This window comes from Typopeltis vanoorti, chromosome 16, assembly GCF_054136105.1.
Source record: "Typopeltis vanoorti isolate ZY-2024b chromosome 16, IOZ_Tvanoo_1.0, whole genome shotgun sequence".
In the NCBI taxonomy this organism is placed as follows: domain Eukaryota; kingdom Metazoa; phylum Arthropoda; class Arachnida; order Uropygi; family Thelyphonidae; genus Typopeltis; species Typopeltis vanoorti.
Genome location: NC_143564.1, coordinates 114,579,419 through 114,601,268, shown reverse-complemented (window position 1 = coordinate 114,601,268; position 21,850 = coordinate 114,579,419). Strand labels below are relative to the sequence as shown.

General features: G+C 36.0%; 1 protein-coding gene across 3 annotated transcripts in view; it reads right to left on the bottom strand.

Annotated features, from left to right (window-relative positions):
• Sik3 (Salt-inducible kinase 3) overlaps positions 1–21,850 on the bottom strand; it is a 328,804-nt gene that overhangs the window by 82,344 nt on the left and 224,610 nt on the right. For all 3 annotated transcript variants that reach the window (XM_090406156.1, XM_090406154.1, XM_090406155.1), the window contains exons 10-11: positions 18,525–18,837; positions 101–207 (exon numbers count right to left, since the gene is read on the bottom strand). In XM_090406156.1, the coding sequence (XP_090262282.1) occupies positions 101–207; positions 18,525–18,837 (420 nt within the window). The remainder of the gene's footprint in view (positions 1–100; positions 208–18,524; positions 18,838–21,850) is intronic.

Below are 21,850 nucleotides of genomic sequence, written 5' to 3'. Positions count from 1 at the left end.
GTCATCTTTGCTATAAAATGTTTCACAGTAATTACAATACACTGCACAAATGAATGGTAAAAGAGTTACTCATGTTAAATATTTAAACACTGATACTTACTGTAGTAATTCTTTCCTTACTAGGTGACTGCCCAGCTGCTACTTTACGCTGATAAAATAATTGTATGTTTGCTCCACCATCTGATGCCCTTCGGCCCAATCCTCCAACTGCAATATTAACAAGAAGGCAGAACTTTTAGAATATATAAGTTAGCAAAAATGAACAAAAGAATATGATAAGTTATTTTACTTTTTCTAGTAGTTTAGAGTTTGTTAGATTTAACATGAACAGCTTCAAAAATCGCTGCAAAGGATATCTCAAAAATAAACAAAGATACAATTTCAAAGACAGTTATAAACACTCTCGACCCTTCCTCCAATCTATTATTATATGAGACCTCCAGGTAGATGTATTATCGTATCGAGGGAGGCTATAAATCACGCAAACCTGTCATACGTTCCCTTCAATTCATTCACACTAGATGGGGTGCGCAGCAGCTAGGTTCTCGTTCCTGCACCCTGTTAGTACCCATTATGGGAAGCTAAAGCTGCTATCAACCAAATGCAAGTGATCGAATTAAAATGCTCCCAAATTTCTGCTCCAAAGGATCCAACCTGGGGCCAGGCCTAAAAATAATATCATTTAATATTGAAGGTTTCTTCAGCGTCAAGCAAGATCTCATTGCAAATATTTGCAGAGATAATGACTGCGATGTACTCTACCTGCAAGAAACTCACAGAGGAGAAGGTGCTGCAAGATCTTACATCCATGACATGAAACTCAAAGAAATACCCCACAATAAATACGGTAGTGCAATATTTACAAAAGAGAACTTGATTCCATCATGCATTGACTCAACGAACAACAGAAACAATGAGATTATTACAATCACATTTAAAAATATCTCAATCACCTCAGTCTATAAACCACCAGAAGAAGCTTTTTCCTTCCCTGATATCCTCCTCAATAATAATGCATACATGACTAATGTTATATGAGGTGACTTTAACAGCCATAGTGTTAACTGGGGTTACACAAAGTCCAACGAAGATGGAGAACTTGTTGAAAAATGGGCTGAAAACCTTTCTCTAAACCTGATACATAATCCAAAACTCCCTGTTTTTTTCAACAGTGGCAGATGGAAGCAAGGCTATAACCCTGACCTCATATTTGTTAGCTCAAAAATATTCAACATTTGTGTTACAAAAGGTCATAAATCCGATTCCACATACTCAACATAGAACTATAATGCGTCAATTCAACCCAGCAATTATGCTTAACATCTCCCTTACAGATGACGATTTAATTTCCAAAAAACTAATTGGAAGGGTTTCATGGAAGATCTCATCTGCTCCATAGAACAAGTCTCTCCAAACCCTTAAGAGTATCCTGAATTCATAAAAATACTGAGGAAAATCTCCACCAAACACATCCCCCCTGAGGATGCTGCACAAACTACATTCCAGGCCTTTCCAGTGACATACAAGCCCAGTATGCTGATTACTTACAACTTTACAACACCAAGCCCTTCTCAGATGAGACTATCCAAGCAGCAGAAAAATTATGCTCCAAATTGGCAGAGGAAAGGCATTCGTCATGAAAAAAAAGAAATAGAAGCCCTTGATATGAAGTAGCAGAAAGGCATGGAACTTTATCAACAGAATTAGGAAGAATTTCACTAAGCCATATGAGCATCCGCAGGTAACAGCTAATCAAATTGCTCACCAGCTGCTGCTGAATGGAAAATTCCCTAAAAAAGCACACAAAAAAGAAGATACTTAGAACCCCAAGTGAGGAACAAAATATGATTAACTCAGATTTCACCATCACTGAACTCAACACTGCCATAAACCTATTAAAACCTAGAAAATCTGCAGGCCTCGATGATGTCTGTAATGAACAGATTAAACATTTTGGAAACAGGACTAAAGAGTGGTTATTAAACCTATACAACACTTGCCTCGGAACCCAAAGGATACCAACTATCTGGAGGCATGCCAAGGTGGTGGCCTTTCTGAAACCAGGGAAAACTCCAACAGAAGCAAAAAATTACAGACCTATATCACTACTCAGCAACCTCTTTAAACTCTATGAACGATTAATTTTGAATAGGCTACAACCCCTAATCGAACCCCATCTTATTGCTGAGCAGGCTGGCTTCAGACCAGGCAAATCCTGCACATCACAAATTCTCAACCTCACTCAATATATAGAAAATGGTTATGAGCAAAAACTAACCACAGGAGCAGTCTTTGTAGACCTAACTGCAGCACAGGATACCATAAACCATCTCACATTCAGAAATAAAATATACAGAATAACTAGAGACTATTGCCTTGTCCTCCTGATCCAATCACTCTTGGAAAACCGACGCTTTTAAGTGGACCTGGGGGGGTAGAAAGGGCCACTGGCACCTCCAAAAATATGGCCTCCCCCAGGGAAGTGTGTGATCACCATTACTTTTCAACATCTATGTCAATGATCTCCTCATCTTTCCAGGAACTAGAAATTTTATCTATGCTGATGACCTTGCCATAGCTACTCAATCAAAAAAATTTCAAGTCCATTGAAACTACTCTATCACTTGCCTTAAATAGTCTAACCACATACTATACCAGCAATCAACTAAAACCAAACCCCTTGAAAACCCAGACTGGCCTTTTCCACCTTAACAATAAGGAAGCTACAGATTTCTTGGGAAGGCTCTAAAATAGAACATTCCTGGAACCCAATCTACTTCGGTGTGACTCTCGATCGCACCCTCTCATATAAAACATGCATAGAAAAAACAAAGGCAAAAGTGAATGCAAACAATATACTAAGAAGTTTACCTCCTCCAAATGGGGTGCAGACCCTAACACACTGAGATCTTCTGCCTTAGCCCTTTGCTATTCTTCTGCTGAATAAGCCTGCCCAGTATGGTCCAGATCCTACCATGCTGAAAAACTTGATCCAGCATTGAATGAAAGCTGCCGCTTAATTACAGGATGCCTGAAACCAACACCACTAAAAGATTTGTATATTTTGGCTGGTATTGCACCTCCTTCAATTCGAAGATCTGCATTCTCAACTGATGAAAGAAGCAGACAAATGAATGATGAACGCCACCCACTATTCAGCCAGACAGCAGTGTCCCAAAGCCTGAGATCCCGACATAGCTTCCTGGCAACTGTTGAACCATCTAAAAACCTTCCAGAGACAAGACTTCGACAATGGCTTGCACTGTATCCTGAAAAGAATACTGGTATTCCAATAGCCGAACATCTTTCACGTAGTGCCCACTTGGACCGGAATACTTGGAAAAGCCTCAACAGACTGCGAACGACAGGATGCTGCAAACAAAACCTCATAAAATGGGGCTACCTCACCGGCCCAGACAATTGTGAGTGTGGGAAAACCCAGTCCATGGAACACCTCCTTTCTTGCCCCTTTCTTCCATCACCTTGCACAAAAGAGGAGCTTATATCCCACACAGAAAGAGCAGTAGATTGTGCAAGATACTGGAGGAACATCTGACCATATTTATTATATATAAGTTGTGTATATTTTCCTTTTTTTCATATTTAATTATTATTTGCTTGTATAATTCACCTACCAAATCTAAGCTGATCTCATTGTAATGTATCCTAATTTGTTGTAAATCATGTTGTACCATTTACGTACCACTTGTGTTTGGATATGAAATAAAAAAAATTCACACTATATGACCCACTACCCCTAAAGGCAAACTATTCCACTCACTCACTGTAAGAAAAACCTAGTTCTTACCCCTTTCTTGACTACAAATAAATTTAACATCCATAGATGCCCTTGTGTTCTCTCCACATCTTCCATATAATGAAAAATTTCCCTACAACACCTATTCAAAAGTTTATAAACCTCTATCATATCATCCCTCTTTCTCCTGTTAACCAGCATCTGCAATCCACATATTCTCAATCTGTTCTTATAATCTAAATCCCATAATCTGGTTATAATCTTTGTAACCCTTCTTGACATCCTTTCCACAGTTTCTTTATCCCCTTAGAACCCAGGAGACCAAATCTATGCACAATAATCCAAGTGTAGTCTTATCAAAGCCTTATAAATAGGCAAAATGACTTCCTTAACCTTACATGTCAAGGTTCGATTCAGCATCGCAATTATCCTCTGAGTTGTATTTGCAACTTTTGCTATGTGACCTTTGAACATCAAATTCCTACCCACCAATATGCCAAGATCTCTGGCCTTCTCAGTTTTTTGTAGCATAACCCAGCTATTATAATATGCTAAAGGAACTCAAATCATGCCAAAGTGAATAACTTTACACTTACTAACATTAAACTGACAGCCATTTTAGTTTGCCCAAATTTCCAGCTTATTCAAATCATTTTGTAAGTGCTGAATATTAGTAGCATCCCTGATTGCTCTGCATGATGTCAATGTACAGATTGAACAATAATGGCCTAAGGACTGAACTCTGAGGTACACCACTGGTCACTTTAAAACTGGCAGATTCACACCCACTGTATACCACTTTTTGATATCTGTCTGTCAACCATCCCCTGATCCAAGTCAAGAGTTTATATTCAATCCCATATTCTCCAGTTTATGCAACAGCATTTCGTGTGGTATCCTATCAAATGCCTTCGAAAAATTCCACATCATCATAGTGTATCCATTCCCTTTATCCAACTTGGCCGTAACATTATAAAATATAAGCAAGTTGCAAAAACACGATAAGTAAACCCATGTTGCTACTTGAAGAGTATAGCTTGTTTGTCTACCCATTTCTGTATGCGAGTTCTTACCAACTTCTCTAAAATCTTCACTACCACACCAAAGATACTGATAGGTCAGTAGTTAAACACATCAGTTTTTGCACCACTCTTGTACAATGGAACTATCATACATTCCTTTCATTCCTGTGGTATCATTCCTGAGCTGAGATTCAAGTTATACAAAATATGTGAAAGGTCTAGCCAATTTGGCTGAATATTCCTTTAGCAAACGAGCTGATATTCCATCTGTCCCTCCCTATAGACAAATTCTTATCCAGGTTATGCAACAGCTCTTCAACCTCATTTTCATGAACCTTTAACTCTTCATACAATGTAGCAGTAGCATCGTACACCATGTTACATACACCTGGTTGATATATTTTAGCAAAGTGAGCACTTATTAACTGAACAATTTCATTAGCTTCCAACACTCAAGTACCATCTGCGTTCAACAAAGTTATTCTTTCACATTCATTCATTCTTTCTTTTGCTTGCGGCATAACGATAAAATTCTTTTGGATTGCCTTTAGCTTGCATGGCCAATTTTTTTTCATACTCTGATTTAGCTTTCCACACAATACTTGTTACATTTCTGGCTTGAGCTTTATATATTTCAGAACTCCTCTCATTCTTATTCTCACGATTTTCTTTCCACATCATCATCTTCTTCCTATAGATCTCTTGCTTAATAAGGCCACACATCCATTTCACTCCCAACCTGTTTATTCTTTGAACACTAGGGATAGATTCAGATACCACCTCATTTAAGCATTTTTTCAAAGATTCCCACACATTGCTGACATTTTTCCCATTCAGTAACTGATACTATAGGACCAAAGATAGTTCTCCTAAGTTGATCATAATTTCCAGCTTTGTAGTTCAGCATGTAACCTGTTTTAATCAGAGCATCAACACAATTAGATACTTCCCAAGAAAGCACAACATGATCACTGTCACCAACTAGTTGTAAAATAGCCATGTTCTTAACAGAGACCCCTTCAGACACTATGAGCAAATCCAACACTCTTTGACCTCGAGTTCCTTCTTTCACATGCTGCTTGAGAAAGTTGTCTTGCAACGATTCAATAAATTCCTCTTCTTTCTTATGAGATTTCTCTTCTGCCCAATAAATGTTTGGAAAATTAAAGTCTCCAATAATGATAATTCGTTTGGTACCCATGAGCCACCAGGTCTGTAGCACACCCCACCATATATTTCATTCTGTTAACCTCCACACCAGACAGACTCAAACTCACCAGTACATGGGACATTTTTACCACCATTGTTTTCTTGTGTTTCTATCCAAACTGGACTTAAGTCATCTGATATCATTAGTAGTAGTACTCCTCCTCTCCTATCATTCCTAAAAATAGTGTACCCATTACACACAATCCCAGTTACCATATCTGATTCTGATAGCCAGGTTTCACTAATGCCAACAATCTTAGGCCACATCGTATTCAATAAAGCAACTTTATTTCTAATGCTGCTGGCATTTGTGTATAGACATAATAAATTACAACCTAGCCTATTCTTGTTGTTTATTTCTTAACGGTAATATTATTATTATGATTTGACACCTCCAGGGAGTCCAAAGACTCATCGAGGGAGAGTGTGCCAACAGCATCGAACGATTGGTCTCCTTCCAACTACTAACCGCGCTCAAACTTACTTAACTGAGCCATTAGTAGCAGAGGCTCTATCAATCGACCAACCTTTGCCGGCATTGGAAACATTCTTAGCGCATTTAAACAGCCAACATCCAAAAATCCACTTTACAATGGAACTGGAAGCTAATAACTGTCTGCCCTTCCTGGATACACTTATCGCACGTCTTCCAGATGGTTCCTTATCATTTTCAGTTTTTAGAAAACATACATATACAGGGAGATATTTACACAAACAATCACACCATCACCCTTCTCGACAATATGGCATTTTAAAAACGCTAACCCACAGAGCGAGAGCAATCTGTTCCAATGACAATGCTCTTGCTGCTGAACTGGCTCACTTACACCACACCTTCTTGGCCAATGGCTATAATCCCCACAAGATAAACAAAATACTAAATGCCCCTAAGAACCCCCCCCCCACTATCCACCACAGAGAACTACAACAAAGCAGTCACCATCCCATACATTAAAGGCACATCTGAAAAGATTGCAAGAATTCTTAATAAACATGAGCTATGCACCACATTCAGACCGTGTGGCAAATTAGCAACCCTTATCTGCACACCCAAGGACAGCATTCCCCCTCTAGCACATCCAGGAGTCTACGAAGTACCCTGCTCATGTAATCAAGCCTACTACGGTCAAACAGGAAGAACTGTGAACATCCGCATCAGCGAACACAAAGGATACGTCCGGCATTATCACTATGGCAAGTCGGGCCTAGCAGACCATGCTCTGGATACCCCTGCACACAGGATCAACTGGAAGAACACAAAAGTACTGCACAGAAGCTCTTACAAGTCAGAGAGATTGTTCTTAGAGGCAACAGAAGCCCTGAAACACACTCCAAATCTCAACAAATATGGCTGTATAAATTTGCCTAAAATCTGGGAGACAGTCCATCTTAAGAAAAACCTAGTACCGGTTTTTTCTCTATTTAGGAGTCTAGTCTTATGTGATAGCTGCAATTTTTATTTATTTATTTATTTTTTTTTTAGAAGGTGCCAAAATCAGGACTCTAGTCTTTGTGTTGCTGCTACAATTTTGTTTAACTAGTCCGTTGATTACACCATGTAGTCATAGTCTCGTGTATTGTGACAAACTGTGTTTTGTGCTCTGAAGATGCTGGTTATATCACCAGCGAAATATCAGCAATAAGTTAATCAATTAATTATTTATTTATTTTTCTGTGTTCTAATATATACCGTTAAGAAATAAACAACATGTATGACAAACACATAAGTCTGTCCACTCGCTAGCCTATTCTTATAATTAGATATGCTTTATTTCCAATGCTCCTGGCATTTGTGCATAGACATAATAAATTACCACCTAGCCTAATCTTATAATTAGATATGCAATTTATTTCATCTTGTTCTAGAATTTTCTCTTTTTCCTCCCCAGACATTCTTAAAAGGTCCAAATCGAAAGCATTATTTTCCAACCCCTTCATCACATATATAACCATTTTCGAAGACATTTGCATCTTTATCACGTTTGCATACCATAACTGAACTTTCATACACATTTTCCCATTCCTCCCTTGATGATTTAGTTTCCTTGACTCTCTGCATCAGGTCTCATATCAAGAAGTAATTTTTCCATGCTCCTGATGCTAAATGAATTAAAGTGCAGGCCATCCTTCTTTTCTGCCATCAAACACACTCCACATATCTAAAAATTCGCATCCATTTCTTCTACACAGCCAGTGTGTGAAATCATTTGCTATCATAAAACTCCTTCTTAGCTCAGTACTATCATATCTGGGTAGCAATCCTACAATTTTTACTCACATTTCTTCCTCACTTCTTTCAACAGACCTTTCATATTTTCTCTCATACATTATTTGTCACTACTTATATTATTAGTACCTACCAGAACTACCATCTCTTTTACTTTTCTTTTCTGCTTTTCAATTACATTTGTCATATTTTTAATTTTCGCCTCCAGGAAACTAGAAGTGGTGATTCCCTCGGTAAGTGCACATTTTAAGATTGCGTCACCATACCATATCACCTCTTTTTTTAATTAATTAAAATTAATTCTAATTAAAATCAATTTTTTCATTATATTAAAGACATTCAACAGTGATGAATATACTAATCTAACAATTACACAATCAGTATACTGATGTTAAGTGTGAATAATCAGCATTAATAGAATTAATAAATTACTTAGCAAAACCATCAGTATGATCAACAGTATAAATGTATACTTGCATTTTAAACTAATCACTTATCACTATATTTATTATTAACGGCATCTCCACGGAGTCCGGAGACTCATCACAGGAGACCCAAATCAACCATATATACACACAAATCCTATTTTTTTTTAATCTATTCACCATCAGGGAACTCACAACCAACTCTGGCAATCCATTCAACTCACTAACCACTCTACACGAAAAAAATTTGGTCCGCACACTTCTACTAACCACACTCTTGCACGAATTCCATGGATGGCCCCTAGTGCTCTGACTATTTGTCATATATTGAAAAATTTCATGTGCATCAATTTTATAAAATCCCCTTAATATCTTAAAAGTTTCTATTATGTCCCCTCTTTTCCAGCTATCAACTAAACTTTGTAACCCACAAACCTTCACCTATCCTTGTAGGGCGTATTCCACAGACCTGTCACCATCTTGGTCGCTCATCTCTGAATCTTTTCAACCACCTCCTGGTGACCAAATTTGTGTGCAGTGGTCAACATGTGGCCGAATCATAGCCTTACAAAGAGGGATAATAACTTCCTTATTTTTAATTGTTAGCATGTTTTTCAACATCCAAGTAATTCATTGAGCTATTTAACCAACTTTTGCAATATGCCCTCTGAACTTTAACTCTTTGTCCAACATTATCCCCAAGTCCCTAGCCTCATCAATTTCCTGCAAACTAATACCATTAATATGATACACCATATGCAACCTTTTCAACCCAAAGTGCATAACCTTACATGAACTGATAATCATTATCCTTTGCCCACAATGCCAATTTATTTAAATCATTCTGAAGGATACTACATCACCTTTATCAACTATTGTTCTTCCCAGTTTTGCATCATCAGCAAACAACTGAATATCCCCTCTTAAATCTTTCCCTATGTCACTGATATACAAATTAAAGAGTAGTGGCCCTAGTCACCAACATTCTCCTAGACTCCACTCCACCATATATTACTCTCTGGTGTCTGTCCATCAGCCATCCCCCTATCCGTGCTACTAGCCTCACATCCATTCCCATCCTCTCCAGTTTTTGTAATAGTTTTCCATGTGGTATTCTGTCAAATGCCTTGGCAAAGTCAAGCAGTATCATGGTGTAGCCATTACCTTTATCCAATTCTGCTGTCACCTTATTATAAAATGTGAATAAGTTACTAAGACAGGACCTAACCTTTACAAAGCTATGCTGCCCACTACAGAGTATTGCATTCCTATCCATCTACTGTTGTATTTCAACTTTCACCAACTTTTCCAATACTTGAACAGCCACTCCCAATATATTAATTGGTCTGTAGTTTGTTACCTCTGTCTTGAGGCCACCTTTATGCAATATCTTACCTTCTTTCCATTCCTTCGGAACCCTGTCAGAGATGAGACTTACATTTGCACAACTTCGTCAGAGGCAATGCCAACTCACTTGCACATTCACGTAGTACATGGGATGATATGCCATCCAGTCCCACTGCTGTGTTCATATTCATATTTTTTAATACACTGAACACCTCAATGTTGATATGCATTTCTGTAAAATCACCACCTGGATGATACACCTTTGCTGAATGATCACTCAGCAATCAACTATTTCTTATGGTTCAGTCACCTTCCTACCATGAGCATTGTTTGAAGTCATCTACATAGTCATCTTTCCTCTTAATTGCTACATAATGAAAAAACTCTTTTGGATTTACTTTGGCCTTCCTTACCATATTAGTCATCCTTCTTGCTTGCACTCTGTACTGCTCATGAGTATGCTGATCACTTTTTTCTTTATATTTCCTCCACAATGTTTTCTTTTTTTTGCAGATCTTGCTTTAATATCCCTACTCATCCACTTAATTCAAACTTGTTATTCTCCTGACCTTGGGTATTCAGTCTGATACTGCTACCCTCAAGCAATCTCTGACCACTTGCCATGCATTACTGACATTCTTTTCTTGTAGCTTCTCAAGCCATGGCACTGTTCCAAGATGACTATTGAGTCTCTCATAATCACCAGCCTTATAATTGAACATAAACCCCTTCTTGACAGAGAACTCCATGTGTATGGCCACTTCCCAGAACAAGACAGCATGGTCACTCTCGCCCCAATTGGAGGCAGAGTGTCTACCTTAGTTATGGATACATCTGAAGCTATTATCAGATCCAATCCCCCCCCCTCAAATCCCTTGTCACCTCTATAACATGCTGTTTCATGTAATTATCCCTTAGCAACTGTATAAATCCCACTTCTATCTTGCTATGTCCCCATAGTTAGTTTCCCATAACAATTGTTCATTCACACTCATTGTGCTCTTTTGCCGATACATGACATCTACATCTTCCTGTGGACCTCCTCGTCTATAGCACCACCCAACAATGTATTTCATCTTATTTGCCTCTATCTCAGAGAGCCTCCAATGAATGAACCATCTGCCTCAGACCTAATATCCTGTTTAACTTCTAATTTTGCTGGTTGTAATTCTGCAGCTATCATCGGCAATACCCCACCTCCTGCTCTGTTCCTTCTATCCTCCCTGAAAATACAATACCCCTTACATTCTATCCCTGTAACTATATCATTTTCAGTCAACAAGGTCTCAGTGATGCCTATAATTTTTGGCCAAGTTGAGCATATCAATGCCAAAATCTCATTACCCTTAATCCTGATACTACTTGCATTTGTGTACATGCATTTAATATCCCTTTGTACCCATAGATACCCTTGTGTAATGTCATTACCAACCCATTTAAATTGGAGACCTGTGAAATCCTGTTCGATATTATGTAATCATTACTGTACATGTTCATTTATCACAGGGATGGCCAGACACATGCTAGATTTCATCCTCCTTAATATCTCTAGTTTCCCTGGTTTTGCATTACCACACTCTCACTAAACACTTTCTCCAAATATCTAACTCCAAAACCATTCAAATGCAGTCCATAAACTCACTCCATGCAACAATAAACTGCACACCATTCCTCCTGCACAATCTTCTCATTGACTCACTGGCAATCATGGCCCTTGTTCTCAGTTCTGTCCTTTCATATCAAGGAAGTAGACTCACAATCTTTAGTTTCTTGCTCTTCATTTTTGCTTCCGCTAACAACTCTTTCTTATCTTCTCTCATTGCATATTTTTCACCTTTCAAATCATTTGTGCCAGTCAATACAATCAACTCGTTTGCTCCATTCTTCTGCATACTTACAGCATCACTAACATCCTTTATTTTTGCACCTGGAAAACACGCTTTTTTCACTTTCTCATTAAGTACACCTCTTATCACTGAATCCCAATACAATACGTATCACCTCTTTTCTTCCAGTCTTTCGCACTTTTATGCTTTTCTCAATCACTCTTTCTTTCATGCTCCATCTTTCCTTCCTTACCACTTGCCAATCGTTTCTCCAGTTGCTCGAGCTCACGTTTTGACCTGTGAAGGAGTCCACATAAATGTTTATATTCAGTGTCATTAAAAATTTAACAATAATCAATGAAAATTAATAAACAGGAATGACAAAAATGGCAACATATTCAACAGTATGCTAATTACTCATTAACCATCCTTAGCTACTAAATTTATAATAAATATGAATATATATGTTACCAATACTATATCATTATATTAATTTCTGTTTACCAACTAAACTTATATCAGTTGATATTATCGAACCTGCCCTACATTCATAAACTTTTCTTTTAACTAGACATCCCACAATGTCTAGTTTAAAGAAGGATCCATTAATATATATTTTTTTAAACAGCTGGATACTGGATTCCTTAGGAATATTTTATAGAAAATGCTATTTTGGAATATGCAGATAGAATGAATGAGGAGTGGAAGAAATAGATTCAGTGGTTCAGCAGGTGAACTATCAAAGGATGCTGGACAGCAGCTGCTCCTCTTACTGTAAGCTTAGCAGAAATAGGGGGAACGTGGATACCAGTTCTGTGGAGCATGCCCATGGAAGTGACTAGAGAAAAGGCACAAAGCAGAAACAGACTATCTATGACTTATGCTTTTATCTCATACCTGTGAAAGAAGTATTATCGACTGGCTGAAATGCCCTTATTTTGGAAAGCATCAAGTGTATTGAGAGGATCTAGAGTAGGTGCTGCTATTCAACAAATCTTTTTATAGTGAAAATTATGTCTTGCTGAGAAGAGGATCCACCCAGTTATTTGGAGAATAAGAAAGCTATAAATGTTTGTGCTTGTGCCAGGAAAGAAGAGAAAATGCAGCTCAAGAAGGCAGTCTTCTGTGGTATTATCAAAAGGTAAAGGAAAGTGAATCTTTTTTTTTTTTTTGATGAAAAATTAAAAAATTTTTTTTTATTTGAGAAATTTGCATTGAGAAAGACAAGAATAGGTTATCATCACTTCACTGAAGAAGATTCTGAAGCTGAAAATATCTGAGCACTACTAGTTATTTACATAAATAGGAAGTATTGAGTGTCCTATCATCAGCAAAACTTGGATAGATTTGAGATGTGAGAGGTCATTTATGCATATGAGGAAAGGAAGAAGGTAAGTGATAACAGAATTATGAGGAAAACCTGAACTGATTGAACAGAGGACACCATTCATAATTACACAGTACAAGACTAGAGAGAGATAAAAAACTGTAACCCAGTTTGTAAGGATGGAAAGTAGACTATAAGATTACAGTTTGTTTAACAGTCCTCTATGTCAAATCATACTAAATGTATTGGAAATGTCAAGTTCAGCAGTATCTCTTCACCCTTTTCTATGGCATGTGACCAAAAGTGGAATCTATACTGGTGAATCTCTAGGTGATGAAGAAATTAACTGATAACTTTCTCAATGGGGTCACTTAAGGGCAAAACATAGATAACAAGAAAGAGACTTCCACATAGTCTTTGAGGAATGCAGAAAATTGACTCAGGTTTCTGACCTAATATCCAATGGATATGAAAAAAAAAAAAAAAAAAAAAAAGTATGGGCTGACAATTTGGGATTTAGCCAACAAAACTATATTCATTGTGGCTTAAACTAGAAACAAGCATGATGGCAACATGACGAAACTGCATTCCAGCTGAAGCATCACCCAGTTAATCAACACCTGCACTGTTTTCATAAGGAACTAGGGAAAAACAGCAAAAAGTCAACTACTGAAACAAACTTGATTGACAGAAGAACCAAAGGCAGGCACCATCAATGGAAAACAAGTCCAACTTTTTATAGTGCCACTTCATACATCTATGTATGAAGTGGCACTATAAAAAAAAAATCTTTTTTTAAAAATAAAACTAAGATTTACATAGGAATTCCCTACTAAATTTTCCAGATAAGATTTCAGCTAGTGAGCTTAAGAGGCATTATGAAACCCCCCTTTTCCTGACAGGTTTAGATGGTGGGACTATGCATAGATGTAGCAACCTGTATATGTTTTCTTCTGAAATACAGATAACTGAAAACCTCCATTTGGCTGATGAAGAATCAGTAAATCTTAAAAAAAAGAAAGCTAACTGATTATTTTCTTTATTTCTAATGTGTATTTTAGAATGAACTACATTAATCTTGGACACAAAATGTTCTAGCTGAGATGAAGAAGCATTTCAAATCATAAAGATATCAAAACATATGTATCATATAGGGCCATCAAAAACAAAAACATAATTTCTTCTACAGATGCCTTACTACATCAAGTGTTACAATATATTAAGTCTTAGTTTTTCTTAGTTAATTCTTAGTTTTGCTAAGACTTATCAATAAAGCATTCAATAGTTCTGGAACATGTGGGTGCACAGAGCATGTGTGAGGACAGAAGGGAGCTTTATGCAAGAGATGGATTGCATTTGAATGCAGAAGTGTGTAGGTGTTTGGAAAGATTGTTGTTTTCTGGACAAGTGAGTGCATCAGGACAGGGAAACTAGAACTGCACAGGTGGAATGTTGCAGGGATGACCTTGTGGGATAGTGGTTTGAGAAATGAGGGTGTACACTGTATTACAGAGCCAGGTAGGGTGCGAGGGGAGTAAAATGGATATAAGAAGGTTGGCAATACAGTGGTTTTTCTGTATACAAATGCTAGGATCATTAGGAATAAAGGGAACGAGTTTGTGGTATTTATTGACTCAGTCTCTCCAAAGGTTGTTGGTATCAGTGAAACTTAGAACATCCTTCTCAGTTAACTAACAGGGATAAAAATCTAAGTATAGCATATTTTGGCAGGATAGGGAAGGTAAATGTGGTGGTGGAGTGCTACTCATGATAAGACATGAATTGTGTGCTCTTGGGGTGGAGAATAGATGGTGATGAGTAAGAAATGTTTATGCAAATTAGTTTGTCAAGTGCAAAGCTAGTGATCGTTATGGGGGGGGGGGGGGGGCATTCAACTATAGCAACATGAACTGTGCAGAGGAGACAGCATGCAGTAATAAGAGAACTGAATTTTTTGGATTTCTAGAGGGAAAATTTTCTTAGGCAGCATGTAGTTCAGGGAACATGAGGATCAAGAGTTCTGGATTTAGTCACAACATTAGAGGATCTGATTGTGACTGAGATGGCATACTTATCCCGATGGTGAGAGTGACCATTCTACATGGTCACTCTCACCTTGGAGAATGAATAGGCATGAGGAGGTATCAAAACAGAAGGAACCTATGTGGAATTATAAGGAAGGGACTATCATAAACTTAGAAACCAGCTTGCAGTAGTACAATGGATGAGAGAGAGAATTTAAAGGAAGCATGGTTTCTAAAGGAATACTTAAGAAAGAAAAAATTGCTGACAGCAATGACAGACTACATACCTTGAGTGAAGATGATAAAACAATTTGGAGTCAAATGGATGACAAAAGGAATAAAAGGGGAATTGCAGAAGATAAAGAGATTATGGAAGGCAATATATAAAGAGAGAGAGAGAGAGAGAGAGGTGGAGAACAGTTGCATGAAGAATATAAGGCTCAGGATAGGAAAGTGACTAGTATTGTAAGGAGAGAAAAATTAGAATATGAGAGGGAAACTGAGAGGGAATTTAATTAGAATTAAAATGAGAGGGAAATTAGAATATGAGAGGGAGTGCAATCCAAGGAGAATCCCAAGTAATTTTTCTGCTATGTGATGGGCAGGAGGAAAAATGATAGTGGACAGATTATCTTGCAGGATGGAGATGGGAATCAGTTGACCAAAGCAGATGACATAGTCGAGCTATTTAATGATCACATTATTAGAGTGTTCCATCCTGGCATTACAGGCTTTATTTTTAGAAGGATAATGAGTGGTGAAGTATTAGAAGTGAATGAAGAGGATGTATTCCAAATACTGAGTACCTAAATGTCAATAAGGCAGGAGGACTAGATGGAATTTCACCATGTGCTTTAAGGGAATGTGCTATGGAACTGAGTGCCATTAACTTGGTTGTACCTTAAATCAACTTGGCTATGCCATTAACTTGGTTGTACCTTACATTAACTTGGTCCATACTTGTTAATGAGAGTATTGCAATGGGGCAGGTTCCTAGAGAGTGGAAGGAGGGTAAGTATACCACTGCATAAGGGTGGTGGCAAAATGGAGGTATCCAACTATAGGCCTGTTTATAATTCTTCTGCAGTTGTTAAGATTTTGGAGAAATTGGTAAGAACTCATGTTATATTCATTAAACACAGGGAATACTTGGGAAGAATACAATAATGCACAAGTAGATTTCTTATAGATGTCTTTATACAGAAAGCTGTTGAGGTTATAGCCTTTTAGCTGTTCAGGGGCAGCTATATATATGCCACCATCTATGGAAATGACTATGAGCAAGATGGTTTCCCGTTGCCTTCCTTGCTGTACTATATCCTATAACTGTACCCTGTGTGTTGTTCACAGGTCCAGTTTGCATGCTTGTGGAATGATAAACCCCAGATAAATAGGCAGGAAAAAACCCTGCTGTCCAAATCTAAGACTAGCTAACTTGGCTATGGCTGAGAAAGATCCTTAAGCTCTTTATGTCGCCAACGAGAATCGAACCTAGGACACTCCTTCCCCAGACATATGGTGAAGCATTATTACATAATAATCCTAATTTGAATAGATCTGATGGTCTATGTTTATCTCCCTTAAAAGAAACAGTATTTTTACTAAACTTTTCTGGTCTAGGAATTATTAAGTGGTAACAAACTTATTTGTTACCTAAGTAATAATGATGATTTGTTGATTTTTTATATTAAGTTGTATGTTTACATTTTTTGTATTGATTGACAATGCTTATAAATCATAAAAATGTTAATATTAAAAAATTAATTTTCATCGTCTTCATCAAATTCCTGCCATGTACTTTACATGAAAAATTTACATCATTACTAACTTCCTATCTACAATTTTCCTGAAAGTCAGTCTGTTACTTGCCAAGACTCCAACATTATCAGATCTCATATTTCTTCTAAAAAAAAAATTAATTTTGTGTAAGTTAACTGTTTTGCTATTTAATATAATTTAGTGGTTAATTCTAATACAATATCTCAAGATTAGTTTCTGACTAACAACTTTCTTCCAAACAAGGATAGTGCAATTGGTGCTCTTAGCTATAAGCTATGACTTGAGTTGCTGGTAAGGAGATAAGTTATTTACTAGTATAATACATGAAATGAGTTTGAGTTTTTTTAATTGCAGGTAATCATAGCCAAGTTCATTTTTATAGCTCATTATATACTTGTGTACTGCTTAGTAGTGGTATAACAATGGAAATAGTCCTTTGTTTAATTCTGATAGGAATAATTTCTTATGATGTAGCAAAGGAAAAATCTATTCACTGGCATATATGAGTGGTTTGTGGGAAAAAAAATATGATGCCACAAGAATACATCAGAAACATATGCTGATTAGACAGAGTGGAACATGATGTCATGCGAGTATTTCAAATATGAGATTATTATATAAAAATATGACTATCACAGTTTCCATGTGATCTTCTATAATCAGTCTCTTTGGGTTGAATGGAAGCAAAGTCAGTGTATAAAAATTTGTTCAACAATAATCTATCAGTTATGTTATAACATGAGGAGGGGTGTATAAATTGGACATTCTTCAGGAACAGTCACTGAAATTTTTAACTTGATTTATGTAGTGACTTGGCTTTCTTCCAATTTTCTGGAACTGCTGTGCTAAAATACTTTTTGGTTGGTCATATATTTTTTATTTTTTTTTTTTTTTTTTTTTTAACCAAGGTAATCCTTCACTTGTCCAAAATACCAAGTCTCAAAATAACATGAAATGGTATTATATGTTCAAAACTATTTTCCCACTTATTGAAATGTTATATTAATTTCTACATTTTAATTACAATGCAAGCTCTTTCAGTAACTACTATTACAAGAGAGGGAAAAAAAAATTACATTATGAAATGGGAAGCATATTTGATCAATTGCCCAAATGAAGTCTGAACTACAACATTTATTGCTGCTGCTGCTGTACTTGATATCTTGTAGCTTTATTTAGACCATTCTAAAAAGACTAGCTATTTTTTTTCTTTTTAAAGCTTAATGTAGATGACTATTTTAAGCTTAAAGTAAACCCATCAATAAAAAATCAAATTTTAATTGAAGTTATTTCACTCAAACCATATATTATTATCATGTTGAATCAGCTTTGTGATTTTCTTCATCTTCAAGATCATTTTATAGCATGTGCATGCATGCATATGAGAGAAAGAAGCTCCTTTGTAGCAAAATCAGGTAGATAAAGCAAGATGAATCCTTTAGTCAGAAAAGCTCTAATCTTTCATTGACATGAGGAGAATTTATACTTTAAAAATAATAATACCATATCTCAAAAAATATATATGCATTAATAACACTTCAAGGAAAATCATTAAAATTATGTGTAATTTCAGAAACTTACTTGCTCCAAGGATAGGTGGTGGTTTTAATAAATGTTGATCCTTTACACTGAAAATCTGTGGTGGCTGATTCTCAACAAGAGGCAAATTCTGAGGTAAATTAGTATGAGGAAGTGCACTCAGAGGTATTGCCACAGGTGGATACAAAGCAGGACCATAAAGTGGACCCACTCTAACAGGGAAAAGTTCACTTGCTGCAGTCTCTGGTGTGTCAGTATTATCAGGACCTACTGTATGGCGTCGTAGTACTTGATACTGGGATACAATTTCTGCATGATGCTCTTCATCGTCAGATTCCAGATCAATGTCACCATACTGTAAGGTACATAAGATTTTTATTTAAAATTTAACTGAATGAATTATTCTTAAAAATTTCAGAAAATGCAAAACATTTTTCATAATTTTCTGTTAGTCTTAACATAAAACAGCATTTCATGTTTAAAGCAGCCTTGAATGATATGCGACTCATATTGTTTCTGACAACTTAATGTGTATTAATCATCATGCGAAAAGATAATTTATGGATAAATATGTAGATTGAAAAAATGTTATATCCATCCCCAAAATAATGCTGTGATACAGTTTTCAATAAGTTACATTTTTGATAAATGGTCATTTCATACGAAATCATTAAATTAAAAATTAAACGGAAGTTGCATAATTTTGAATTTTGATGAAAGTGAGTTACTGGTTAACCTAGCATTTAGATGGAAGAAATGGTTGCCATTTTTATTTGGCAGATCCACAGCATTTTTACAATTTCAGAGGGTTTTAAAATTAACACAGCTTCCCCCCCCCAGATTGTCCAATTCTTGATTTTTTATTACCACTGTTTTAATGCAGAAGATGCAAGTCAATTTTAATAGTTACTATCATAAACACTATAGATATAATTATAATCTCGTTCTTTCATTAAATTATTACCATATCTAATTTTAAAACCAGATAGGAAGTAGTATACATCCCTCAATGACCATATTATTTTATTACTTTAAGTTTATCAAATTGTTTTCTTGAAAATGAAATGGAGTGAACTGGTAAAAAGGAAATTAAAATTACAGATTAAATTAGAATTCCTCTGATCATTCCTTCTATGCTTTATATACCTGTGCATAGATGTTAATTTTTTTTTATTTTTACTCCTATTTGCTATTGTCACACGGTACACCACACTTATGTTCCTAGGAAAAAAATTCTCTTGTATAGGTGGATGTAATAGATATTCTGAAAGAATGCAACAAAATAATCAGTTTTCTTCATTTTCAAAAGGCCATCTAGGCAGAAGGGATGAAAATGACAGAATAGAACCAATTTTTCTTTATAGCCATCTATCAAGAGTATCTCTCATAAAAATTTCAAATTTTTATTCAGTCTCTACATAACTTTACTGTACTTCAAAGTGAGCCATTTTTAATTTTTTTTTGCAAACTTTGAGGCAATTTTTTACATCGAAGAAATGCCTCAATCAAGGTGATTTGGGGTACAAGTTAGGGTCAAGTTCACCACATGTATTTAGTTCAATATAGGACTCCACAAGGTAGAGTACAAAATGAAAAAGAGCACCTGAACAGCTAAAGCAGGTGGCTACCTTGAAAAAATTAGTTTGTCTGAAAATGCATACAAAAAATCAAAAATTATACACATTCAAAAATTAAAATGGCAGAAAAAAAAAATCAGAAACTGGACAATTTGAAAATAAGCTGCGATTAATTTTGAAACCCTCTGAAACTGTGAAAATTATGTAGATATGGCAAATAAAAATGACTGCCATACTTAACAGGATATCAGGAAATAAAAAAAAATCTTCTATCTAAAGGACAGGGTGACAAAATAACTTAATTTCTTCAAATAAAAAAGTTATGCTTCTTCAATCACCTGATGATTTCACATGGAATGACCCTAGAGGTATTGGAGTTCTACAATGCTTTAATCAAATGTTGTCCAAAATTTTATTTTCAAACTTTCTTCTTATCAAGAACTGTGTTTATTACTTTTAATTTCATTTATATGAGGTGAAAAAAAATCAAATTAAAAGAAAAAGTATGCACTCTAGAATAGTAGATAGGGTGTGATATAGGTGCCAGGTGTGTGTGTGTGTGTGTGGTTTATGATCTAAATCCCATCCATGAGATGATTTTAAACATTTAGTATACCTGCATCAAATCTGCCATTTTTAAATTTATTTTTTTAACCAGTAAAAAAAAAAAAAAAAAAACTATCCAAATGTGAAATGAGAATTCTTCAATAGGCAATGATCAAATATGAACAAGTACAAATAAATACACTGCTTTCTTGTTTGAAGACATAGCTAAAGCAACTTTTTATTTATTTTTTTTCTAATATTGACTCCCATCCATAAAAGGATGGAAACCTATAGTATACTTGTATAGTATGGCACACACACACACAGACAAAAAAAAAAAAACAGTACTGAACTACAATGATATATGTTATAGAGAAAACAGGTTTATTAACAAAGAAATATATGTTTACATATGATGAAATGTACATCCACAATTATCAGTGAAATCTTGGTCGAATATAGCATTAATGATAGTAGATTACATGCTTGAAATGGGCACCTCATCTTTCAAGACAAGTTTCGTAGCGCATGCAAGTTCTATGTCATCTTGGAGAATAAGAGTTGGGACATCCCTTAATTCACCAAGGTTTGAAGGTGGGTAATGGTAGAATACCCATTCCTTCAACAACGGCTTGGGCTATTTTCTTTACCAACTCCATATGAACAAAAATAATGCTCAACAATAAACATCTTTTATTCCAATGTCACCGTCATTACTACTCCTAAATCTAATGGCATAGATTCTAAACATGTGCTTCTATTAATGTGCATACAGCTGAACACTATATCTCATAGTGCGTGTACTGAAGGAGATGTTGAAGTTCAGTATTTTTTTTTTTTGTGTGTGTGTGTGTGTGTGTGTGCGTGCGTGCGTGCTATACTGTATCATGCCATACAACAAGTAGGCTAAGGGTTTTTTTTTTACATGCATTTTTTCTATTTTTCACATAATCTGGAAACCCTGCTCTAGAAACAAAGACAGACAACTCTTTCAAAAAAAAAAAAAAACATTTCTGACCATCCCAATAATTGGAAAGAGCAGTCTTGCACAGTAATCTTGATGAAATTCATCTTCCACATAAAGATAACCATGCCCACAGCAGGATTCAACAACCACTCAATTAACATAGTCAGCAAAGGCTAAAGCCAGTGTAATGCATTTGTTAACTGCACATGTTCTCTAACTGGTTTTTCAGCTTTGATGGATGAAACATTGGAGTTTTAAGATGGAAAACTTATGATATT